Source organism: Micrasema longulum, unplaced genomic scaffold (genome assembly GCF_059751315.1).
Source record: "Micrasema longulum isolate JH-2025_06_02 unplaced genomic scaffold, ASM5975131v1 h1tg002218l, whole genome shotgun sequence".
NCBI lineage: Eukaryota > Metazoa > Arthropoda > Insecta > Trichoptera > Brachycentridae > Micrasema > Micrasema longulum.
Window position 1 is genome coordinate 88 of NW_028279380.1, and position 12,225 is coordinate 12,312.

Sequence of the window (12,225 nt, forward strand, 5' to 3'; positions counted from 1 at the left end):
TTAGAATTCGCATTTCTCGCTTGGAGCCTTCAATCCAAAAAAATCGTTAACCGAATTGAATCCATACAATCAAAATTTATATCGAATTGCAATTTTAGACAGTTGACTCTGAATACAGGTCCAGATGAATCTACATACTTACCTAAACTCCAAACTCGCAGGAACATTATAGATTGCCCTAAGATTCCATCACTTATTAATTTTAGAGTCCCAGTAACGCAGACCAGAAACCAATCTCTATTTAAAATTTCTAAATATTCCACTAAATCTTTTCCAAATTCATTTGTAAATAGAACCGGAAATATGTGTAATCATAAATTAAATTGTATTGATATTAATAACATATCTAAAACTTCCTTTAAAAATGAAATTTCCAAAGAAAATTCAAGTTATGATGTTGCGCCTTGAATCCGCAGCCTATATTATGCAGGTCATGTGGAGTTCTGTATGTAGGCACATAATAAATGTACACTGTATGGTCAACTAAAGTTGTATTATATATTATAATGTGCAACTGTGTAACCAATATTCAAAAGTAGATATATTTTTAATAATATGTATTACATTAACAATTTTAGTAATATTACAAGTTGTATATTATTAATTATTTTTTGTTATGTATAATTCTTTTATATAGGATCTTGAAAATGTTTTATAAAGGCTTTATATTCCAGGTTTGCAGGTTTGATAAAAATAAAATACATGAAACTAACACAAGTCATCAAAGGATATACTTTTGTACTTAGAGTTATGACATAAAGTGTTTAAAAAATCAATTATCTGCTCTCATGTAAAGTTGATGTAAATCACATGCATTGTTGTTCTACGATCATGACGATATATTATATCTAATTTTATTTATTGTATCCTTGCCAGTCTAATTAGGGCCAGTATACTAATATAAGACTGTAAAGTGTTTTTTAAAATATTTTTAGTTAGTATTTATATTTAAAAAATATATTGTTATGTGGATTCAATTAATAGATTGAGCTTGATTCTTTTTTATAATGAATAATTGACAAGACCCTGACCTACGCAGTTCTACAAATGGGGTCGACACACAATTTCATAATAATTACAAACACTGTTAATTTTATTGATAACGATATGAGGTAACATTAATTTATTGCATAATGCTGATAAAGATCATTCATGTCTTTATTGGTATCCATAGTATTTGTATTCTTACATGTTACTTTTAGTTTTTATTAACAATTATCTTTAAATATTTATCTTCACATAAAATTACTCATGATTATGTTTATCTAATAATTATTATTCAAATCTTATATTTCTTTATAGAAATAGTTTTGGTTTTATGAATAACTGCGTTTCAGTATTGGTATAGAACTACTTTGAGCTGGGTTTTGATACCATGCCTAGTGTCACGGATTCACAAATCAGAGGTCCGAGGTTCGAACTCCACTCTACCCCAACATTCTAATTTTCTAATAGTGAGTTATTTACAACTCATTAAAAATGGCCCTAAAATTCAAATATTTGGGTAAATCATAAGAACGCAAATATATATATTTTTTTTAATAAACAAAAATGTAATCGTGTGATTGTGATAATATTTTTTGTAAAAAAACATAATGTGCGTATAAAATTCTTAATAAATTAAGGAAACAAAATTCCTCTGAAAAAGACAAAAATGAGAGTTTGACTAACCCTTCCAGGCTAAGGGGGGTAAAAAACCCCAGAAAGAATATTTTTTCTATAACTTTTTTGTTACTCATCATACTGATTTAATTTTTTGGATTATCCTACTCATAATGTTAAGAATGTACAAAATTATTAAAATATCATTCTGCCTAATTCTTTCAATAATAATTCACATTTGTTTTTCCTTTCTCCCGTGCAAACAGCAAACATTACAATTCATCGCTCTACAGTTCAATATTCTTTGATATGTTGGTCAGTTTGCACGTGTGGCTTTTGCTATTTGGGCGCAAATATCCAGCCATATCCATAAATACCTGTATTTCGTGCTTTACATTTTACATGCAATCCCCCTCCTAACTCCCCGCCGTACTTTTACGCCAACTAGTGACTCGACATTAAATCTATGCTGTTCAGTGTGTCAAGGTGAACGCATCACAATGTCATACAGCGTCTTCTCGCAACAGTATTTTATAAAAAAATATGAATTTCACAGAATACTAGAAATATTATGAAACAGTTTTACAAACACTACCATGACAATCATAATGTCATAATTTTTTTAAGTCGTATTTATACCATTTTAGCTGGAGTATTCCTAGTACCCTCCTCAGGAACTCACGGTTTTTTTTCGCTTCAGACTCAGAAAGGTTAAATGCTTTAAAAACAAATAAGAGGTTTGAGATCAAAGGCTAACTTAATCTCCACTCTGTTATAGCCTGACTCATAGTTTCTAACAGTTACTTATTATTTGCTGGATGCTTTAAAAATACTCATTTTTCAAACAGTACCTATCTGTATCATAAAAATTGAATATACTTTCAACGTGTTTTTTTTAATAGATAGGTATGTTTTTATGTAATACACATTTTTCATTAAACAGAGATGGAAAAGTTTTTTGAAAAGGGCATATCAATGTTCAGGCAAAAGTCACTAACCCAAAAAAGATCATTTTAAGAAATCACAATTTAAAAGCTTGGAGACCAAAAAAAAAACAGACTTTTGTCTTATGGAGGTTTTATGTATACGACATAATTAATTCATGTCTTTTTAATGAATTCCATCAGTAACGTTTCCATTCTGATACATGTATATATATCCCGAAGGTTTTTATAAGGCAAGGTGGCTAAAATTTAATTAAGTGACTTTTTCTTGTTTATAATCTGGACAATGCAAGCCATAAGAGTTAGTGACATGAAGAAAATAATAGGAATAATTATTATAATGTGGTTAAAAATTCATTTTTATTGAAAGTGTTTTTTTTATTTTTTATTTTTTTTATTTTCTTTTATTCAGGAAACATACAGTACAGTTACAAAGTTTAATATTTTACACAATTGGACTTAATTCTAATGGACCAGTGAAGTTTCCATATTAAAAAGCAATTAAATGTAAGGTTAATTATGAAAGTATAAAAAAGAGAAGGAAAAAGAAAACATAAATGAAAGTTGTTTAAAAATTAAAATTTAAGTGAAAAAAATATATTTTAAGGTTTGTAGTTTGTAGTGAGTATTTACAAATGGAAATAATATTAGTATATAGTGAGTATTTACAAATGGAAATAATATTAAAAATGAAGAAAATTTGTAAGAGTAATTAAGAATTAAGAATGGAAATAAAGAATGAAAAACATGCTCAGATGTAAAAATAAAATAAAATAGTAATAACATTTTTTTTAAAAAAGGAAAAACATAAACACATATTTATTTTAAGGGATTCAAAGAAACGATGAGAAGAATCTTTAAGTGAAATATAAGACAGTAAATTTAAATTTAGGTCAATTTAAAAAACATCTTCAAAATTAATGACACATTATAGTAAGAGCAGCAATATATTGATTTTATTAACATATATAATATAAGTAATTAAAAGTAGTTTAAAAGTATAAAAACATGCCAATGGCAGCAGAGAAAAAAGAAAAAATAAAGAAGGAATAACAAGTATAGCAAGTAATCTTTAAAAATATTTATGTATAATAATATAAAGTCACACAGTAAAAAACAAATAATTTGGGGATACTCAACTGTTTTATAACTAAATTACCTTGGTGGCGTTTGCCTCTTAAAAAACATAATTTTACACATTGAATGACATATTTAACTCAAAACTGTCATTTTTAAGGTTAGTGACTTTTGTCTAAACGGCGATGATATAAAAGTCTTGGCTTTTACAGGACATATGAACTGTCATTGGCTGCTTTAAGTGGTCACATTTAAGTATTATCGAAAGACACATTTTTTTTACAGTGAATCCATGGATAAATAAATTTGATTGTATGTAGGTTTTTAGTGTCTTTGAAAAGAAAAAAAAACATTAAAAATTTGTTTATTATGAAATAATCAAGGTTGTCTCTGTTGCAGCTATGAAAGCTTACAAGCCCAGAGATGCCACCACCAACCCTTCCTTAATCCTATCAGCTGCAGGAATGGAACAGTATCGGCCACTTGTAGATAAGGCTATTCAGTATGGATCTTCTAAGGGATCGTAAGTTATTATTTGACCATGTCCAGTAATAAGTATCGGCGATAGATTCCGCAGTAATCAGATATCAAATTATTTTAATAATAGGGAAAGAAAACACCTGTTTTACTATATTATTTAAAAAGATGCTCAAAAATGCATTTTTTTAACCTAATGAGGAAGTTCAGAATTTTTTAATATTTTTTATTTGTTAATAGGCTATTAAACTAAGCCATATTTTTTTTTTTACAATTTTTATATATCGTATTATCAGCGCTATGATTTTTTAAAGTTTTATATTTCTGAAATAACTCCATGTGTGACGTCAGAAGTTCTCTTCCGCTTATTCTCGATCAGTTCTGGCATTGGGCCATTGATGGAAATTAAACCGGAAATCTTCCATAACTCTCTTATCATTGGTTGATTCATATGAACTAGTGACGTCGTTCAAAGTAGTTTGTTTTTATTTAAATATTTTTTATAATTTATTTCGTACATTTTCAGGAAACTTTGTTGTACAAATTAATGCTCCAATTTTTACCTCGCGCCAGAAAACATTTATTGTATCCAATTTCCCGTAGGGCTGTAGTTCCTCATTTCTAAATGTGTATTTTTTAAGAATGAAAAAAATCAAATGAATCACAAAATTTGGCAGATTTAGAAATGATTACTTAACTTGCAATAAGTTTGTATGAACCCAAAATTCTTCATAAATGATTTATTTTCCTTTATTATGTAATTTAAATCTAAGTTTATTTTGTCTGGTACTTTAATTAAACAAAATATAGTATTAAACATAATTAAATACTGAATCACCTTTAAAAACATTGCAAATATTCATAAAACATTCAAATCTTCCTGAATTGTCACAGATTTTTATAACAAGTCAGATTATTCCACGGTTACTAAACGTATCTCAACTATTTTCTGAAGAAAAAAACATTTCAATCTTTGTGTTTTTAAATATAAATCCATATTGAATCCACTAAGCCTTGGCTTACACAATAAATAAAATTCCATAAATGGTACTCTCTGCACATATTTCATATTCAATGCCGATAAGTATTTTATTTGTTATTTTATCTAGAGATTTGAAAGTCTTATTTGATATCACCCAAATATTTTTGGAAAACATTACATAAATCTTTCTCGATAATTCAGTATTTTTTTTACCTATCTAACTGTTTTTTTCTGTTTTAGCACTCCGGAAGAAAAGATTTCAGAAACTATGGATATGCTGTGCGTTACATTTGGCTGTGAAATATTAAAAATCATTCCTGGAAGAGTTTCTACTGAAGTAGATGCTAGGTAGTTACTTTGAATTGTAGTTTTTGTAGCAAATTTACTGTAATGCATAAATGTTATCTTCTCTTAAATTAAAAAAAAAAATTGATGGGTGAGAATATTTTTATTCTGTTTTATTGAAATAATAGTCATTTAGCATTACACAATCTAAATTTGTTGCAACAGAGAGGGAAAACATTTTTGAGAAGGGAATATGGAAGTCTAGACATTTACAGGGCATATGACTTGTCATTAGCTGGTTTAAGTGGCCACTTTACACACTGTGTAACATTCACTATTCTGCCCATGTTTAAACATTCACATTTCCTCAATCTTTCCATCTGTTGACTTTTGTGAAGTAAAGGAGCTGAAACCTTTATCCTGTAGGTGAGAATTACCCGGCTGAACCAATTCATCTACTAGGCAATGCCTGAAAATATTTTTTTTTATCCTTCTTCTTATGCCAGTTACTTCAACAAAGTTTTAAGTATGTCCAAATGTTTGCAGACAGGCTGTATTTCCTACCTAGGGAGTTATTTAGATCTAAATTTGTTGCAACACTGATGGAAAACACTAGGGAGGAGATCCAGCCTGTCTGGAAACATTTGGACATACTCAAAACATTGTTACATAATCTATTTTATACTTTCCTAGCTACTGCTAGTGCTAATGCTACTGCATTCAAAATAGAGATTATGTTTAGTACTGAATATGACTGTAACCATGTTGGTACGTAGGTTCCTGTACATAATGTTAAAAATGTGATTTATGTTCTAGATTGTCATTTAACAAAGAAGCCAGCATCGCTAAAGCGCTGAAGCTTATCAACATGTTCAAGGATAAAGGAATCCCAAAAGAAAGAGTATTAATCAAACTGGCTTCAACTTGGGAAGGCATTCAGGCCGCCAGGTAATATTTTTTGCTTCTTCACCAACTCAATGGGTCACAAATACACCAAGAGATTTATGAACAATTAAACACAAAATTGATTTATTTTAAATTGCTTGGCTTTTAAATATATTTTTTACATTCTTTCTTACTTTTGAATAGTATTTTTTTTTCTGTCAATAAAACATCGCAAAAATCTCTGAATTACAGGGAACTAGAGAAGACACATGGTATTCACTGTAACCTGACGCTGCTCTTCTCTTTTGCTCAAGCTGTAGCTTGCGCTGAAGCCGGAGTCACCCTCATTTCTCCCTTTGTCGGACGCATCATGGACTGGTTAGTACTCAAATGAATTAGATGAAGAGAATTGCTAATAATTTATCATTATTTGAAAAATGTATGTTTTATTAGTGTTTGCATGATATTCATAAAAAATATGTAGTCTTTTGTTCTACAATAAATATTTCTGTTTTTTTTATATTATTTTTTTTTAAAAGTTGTCCACATTTTTTCTGTGTTCAGGCAGATGAAGAATAGAGTTATGTGTATGAAATATAACCAGAACCCTGAACGAGTGTTTTCGGCATGATGGCTGCTCTGAGGTAAAAATCCTGAATAAAGAAATCGAGTGGGGATAAGTCCGTCTCGTGGTGTAGTGGTTCGCACGTTCACCTACCATTCTTAAGGCCCAGGGCTCGTTTCCTGGCAGGGTGGATGTGAAATATTGATATTAAAGGTTGTTTGAACTGCAATATTTTATTGTTTCTAGACTGGCACACGAAGTGTAAGACTGATCATCTTACCCTCACCTAACTGGTGATTGAAATACGCTATATTTGGTTTACAAATGCAGTGCCCTATGCACCACTGTTAAGTGGAAAGGAGAATGATGATGATCGGGTTGTGTTCCCGTGGCTAGTGTCTCGGACTCACGGCTCAAAGGTCCGTGGTTCGGATCCCACTCTACCCCAACTTGATTCCATTTTCTAATAGTGAGTTATTTACAACTCAATGAAAATGGCCCTCAAAATTAAATATTTGGGTAAATCATAAGAATGCAAATATTTCTTTTAACAAAAAATAATAATATTACTTTTCATTATGAAATATTGAGATAAATGTGATTTTGCACAACATTTCAGCGTGTCGTTGATAATAATATCTGTTGAGCGTGATTTGTATTTTAAGCTTCTTATCTTTGTTGCTAAGTAAATAATATTGCAAATACGAAGTGCTCATATTAGAAAAAATATTCTGAATTAGCGAACAAGTATTCTTTAAAACCATTTTAAATGTATCTATATGTAGTAGTATGTATAAAAGCTTTAACGACTTGCCTCTCTAAAGCACTGCAGGGTGGATCCAGTCACCCCTGTTCGAGCGATTTCTGCAAATGCTGAGACCGCCATTAAGATATAATACAAGAGAATTTATTTTATTTTATCTCATTTATGCTAAAATTAACTATTTTTTTTTTCTTTTCTTTCCTTACAAGTAGATTATTTCTATGCATTTTTGTTTTGTATTTTAGTCAAATTTTTTAGGAAGTTTTTATTTAAAAAAAAATTAAATGTATACATATTATGGGCCTTACTTATTAGATTTCCTCATACCAGGTTTACATTAAGAAATAACTATACCCGATTTAACTATTTTTAACCGATATAAAAAAAAGCTTACTTATAAAAATATGTATTACGTGGAATAACAATTCACAGGTTATTTCATGCTTCATTTTTTTAAATAATCACCACTGATATGTGAGCGTGCAGTAACTTTTATAACTACACAAACAAATGTCAAAGTCAAATCGAGACTACTGTCAGCGTAATGGAGAACACGGAGAAAACCGTTAGAAAAAGAAATAGATCTTACCAAAGAAATAACATGCCTCATATTTTCTTTAAAAAAACGATATTTCATATAATCCTTAAAGGGCCTGGCTCTTTTTTTAAATACTTTTTGTGCACGAGAAGGTCGCAGGACTTCGAAATTGTTTAAAATTGAAAAAAAATCTGATTATTCCTATGCATTATAACTATGCATTTTGATTACCAAAAAATATGACTTTTGACAGTGTTATACCACATAATATGTAGGTATACGTTTCTATGGTCGCTATCCCAGATTTTAACTGAGTTTAACTCTATGCGAGGTTTATAAGTAATACTTTTTGCTATATCATTATTCTGCCACTATTCTCAAACTTAACTTTATACCCGATTTATAAGAAAGGCCCTTAGTAAATTATCTGTACATTGTTATATGAAAATGAATTATGGTTTTGTTTTATATGGTAAAATTAATTCTGCACTATTTAGTCATTTTGCTGAAATAAAAATTATCATTATTATTATTATTATATCAATGCTAGAACAAAAACTAAACTGAATATTTTTTTTGAGTTCCGTATCTGTTGATTTTTATGCATTCACATAATTCCAATTTTTTTCTTTTCTGCACAAGTAATAATATATTTCTTTTTGCTTTTCAGCATCGTTAAGTTGTCAGTGTTTTCATGCATAGCGAGGTCAACTAATATTTGTAGTATTTGTAGTATTTGCCAGGGACGAAGGAGCATATGAAGCAAGTGAGGCTGAGCCTCACTAAGAAATCATTGCTATTTACCAGTACATAACATATATTTTGATTATATCAACACATTATGAATATAAAAAACTACCAACCAATATAAAAATTCTCAAAGATGCCTACAAACATGGTCCGTACTGTGTTTTTTTACTGTAGGTACCTACTTAAAATTTACGCATATTATACTTATCCTTAAAATCTGAGCTTCACTAGAAATTTGGTACCAAAGACGCCACTGGTAAAAGCATGTATACAGTGGTCTTTCTGTAATCCGCTAGATATCAGACCACAGCATTGTCTGCATGATGATACATTTAAACGGCAAAAACTATATTTTATTGTATACATTACCGAGCTACCTGCTCAGTAGCTGCTTGTATAAAAACGCCAGATTACTGGCAGGAATTATAGAGGGAGTACTTGTATTACAATATTGATTTATTTTTAAGTATCCCTTTAATTCAGGTATGTGGCCAATACATCACAGAAATCATTCACCCCTAAAGAGGACCCCGGAGTAATTAGCGTGACCCAGATATACAACTACTACAAGAAGTTTAGCTACAAGACAGAGGTCATGGGGGCGTCTTTCAGGAACAGCGGAGAGATCCGGGCCCTCGCCGGCTGCGACCTTCTCACCATCAGCCCCAAGCTTCTACAGGAACTAGAGGACTCCTCTGAACCAATCGTCAAGGTAAATTCTTACACACCTCCCCTTCAGAGTGGGCTGCTTCTTCGGTTTAAAGTCCACCATTAGATCGACTGTAAAAACAAGCCCAGATACTATTTAATTTTCTCTGATAGCAATAGTCAGTTTGCTTCCATTATTTTTTTTTAATTTACTTACAGCTTATTACAATTTTTTCCCAACTCCATACGACCAAGAGTCCTGTATTGAGTTGGGATGAATAATTAGTTAACACAGACATATATCACCACAAATGTTATGTATAATATTATATTTGTGGTACGGAAATTTGGGGTGAATAGGGACAGGTTTCATTGTTTTAAGTGTCATAAATCTCTTTAAGAAATATATATTTTTTTAATACACATCTATTCACCAAAATTAAATTCAATCATTGGCTTTTTAAATGACACGTGTTGATTTTCACTAACTTTTTTTTTCTAAGTGTGACACCACTGACTTAGTGACTTACGAACTAGTACTAAAAAAAAATATCAAAATTTGACCCACATTTCAAAAAGGATGGATTGCAAAAAATAACATAAATATTTTACAAATTAATCTAAATTTATCAGTGAAGGAGGAAATCATAAAATAATGCCTTTTAAAAATTGAAGCCTTATTTGGACGTAGTTATGCAGAAAGCGTCCAACCCTCAAAATGCTAAAAATTAGTTTAATGCCGATTTCGATAGCATACTACCATATCTGTACGTGCTAAAACATCCAAGCTCCAAGTGCTATACTAATTCTACGTTCATTTATTCTTGTATAAAGCATTGTGGTGTGACATTTTGAGAATGATATTTGGCAATTAAAAAATATTATGTTCCTTGGCACAAAATCTCCCAGCGAGAAAAAATATAATATACAGGGTGGCCAGACACTCGAGGTAACCCCTAGATCTGTAAAGGTTAATCATGTTCAGTAAAATGTTCACTGTTTTCAAAATATTCATTTTTTCTCTTTTTTCCTTAGTTTTTGCTTTAGTCACCTAAAATTACAATTTAATGGATTAAAAAGTTACTATTTTTTATTTTTCATTATCTATAACAATAAAGTATCAAATAATCGCACAAAAAATAATGAGATCTCTATTGCATTATCATATTTATAATTAGTTCATTTTAGTATGTAAATAGTGTTTCTTAACAACCATGTCAGCTCTTGGTGATATTACAAAAACTCAGTGATTAAATGGGCTTTCAGATAATACTATAAAAGTAACCACTTAATTTATTGATTATTTTTATCTCTAAATTTCATAACACTAAACGTATTTATTATTGTTTGAAATAAAACAAACTCATTTATTTCCACTTTATTAAAATTACATAATGTTTGTGTAAAATATTAACGAAATGTATTCATAGGTCCAAAATTGTATTTACAGTATCCGGCAATATATATCGTACGTCGGCATTTAGAAAGAGACCTTCGGCTATATTTGACTTTGTAGAGCTTCGTCTTTGTCATATACGTGTCCCGTGTAATGTCCGCCAGTGGTTGTTAAGCGTTCTTAAGGACGGTTGGGACAATTTCAAATTAACTATCCTTAAAATAAACGATCATACTTAAATAAAAAATATCAAACTAAAAATAAAATGAATTATCAGAAGTTTCGATAATTAAATAACTGTAAGCATTTTTATAACTGATGACTTATGAGATGTCAAACGTTAGAGAAGAAATGATTGTTTATTTTTGTTCGATTTACAAATTAATACGGTATTTTTAGATTTACAAATTGTTAGGAACTTGTTAGGAAATTGTTGGGTTTTTTTGTTCCTAACAATTTGTAAATCTAAAAATACCGTATTAATTTGTAAATCGAACAAAAATAAATTATCACTTCTTCTCTCCAACATTTGACATCTCATAAGTCATCAGTTATTAAAATGCTTACGTATAATTTATAATGTTATAGTCCTTACAATTAGAAGTATGAAAACTTTGACATTCCCGCTCTGATTCGAATTTGAATCATGCAACAAAGACAACGCTCTACAATGTCCAAGTTTGATGAAATGGCCGACAGACAGATATATAATGCCGGGAACTGTACATAAGTATGGTACATATTGTTTATTTCTTTTAGTCTTTCAAATATTCATAATTGTTTAAATAATATAAATGTAAAAATTCATTACATTTACCAAAATTAATTTCCATGAGGGAATAAACAAAAAAAGAAGAGATTCGCTGTAGATTTTTTCTCAGCATCTTAAACTTCTTCTAATTAGATGAGTTTTTTTCAGGCTTTAGATGCAACTGTTTCGGCTAAACTACCAATGGAGAAAATATCTCTCTCAGAAAATGATTTCCGTTGGCAACTCAACGAAGACCAGATGGCCACTGAAAAACTTTCTGATGGAATCAGAAAATTTGCCGCTGACTCCCGTAAACTAGAAGCCATGCTCCAAAATATGATTTCTAAGGCTTAGCTTTGTATTTACAATTTAATAATTGTTTTATAAATTTCATTCCTTTTTTTATATTTTTCGAAAACATTCCAAATATTCCATTTTTAAATTATGGCATTTTTGTATAAATATCAAAACATTTCTTGGTGCTGTTTTTTTATATTTTTCTTTTTTATTTTAGTTTAAAATAAATCGGTTTTAAGGATTATGGGTTGCTTTTTTAAAAATA

General features: G+C 29.9%; 1 protein-coding gene across 1 annotated transcript; it reads left to right on the forward strand.

The window, feature by feature from the left end:
* Nucleotides 1-3,997: 3,997 nt before the first annotated feature.
* Taldo (transaldolase) lies at nt 3,998-12,202 on the forward strand. Its single transcript, XM_088239669.1, has 6 exons — nt 3,998-4,146; nt 5,323-5,430; nt 6,184-6,315; nt 6,505-6,630; nt 9,352-9,580; nt 11,832-12,202. Exons 1-6 carry the CDS (start codon nt 4,025-4,027, stop codon nt 12,015-12,017), a joined length of 903 nt encoding a protein of 300 aa, XP_088095795.1. The 5' UTR covers nt 3,998-4,024; the 3' UTR covers nt 12,018-12,202.
* The last annotated feature ends 23 nt before the right edge of the window (nt 12,203-12,225 follow it).

What these genes read in the sequence shown, in the direction of transcription:
- Taldo (XM_088239669.1), top strand. Translation starts at nt 4,025, where the DNA reads ATGAAAGCTTACAAGCCCAGAGATGCCACCACCAACCCTTCCTTAATC. An exon ending in TCTACTGAAGTAGATGCTAG is followed by an intron (nt 5,431 to 6,183) that starts GTAGTTACTTTG and finishes TTTATGTTCTAG; the next exon opens with ATTGTCATTTAACAAAGAAG. An exon ending in CCTCTGAACCAATCGTCAAG is followed by an intron (nt 9,581 to 11,831) that starts GTAAATTCTTAC and finishes AGTTTTTTTCAG; the next exon opens with GCTTTAGATGCAACTGTTTC.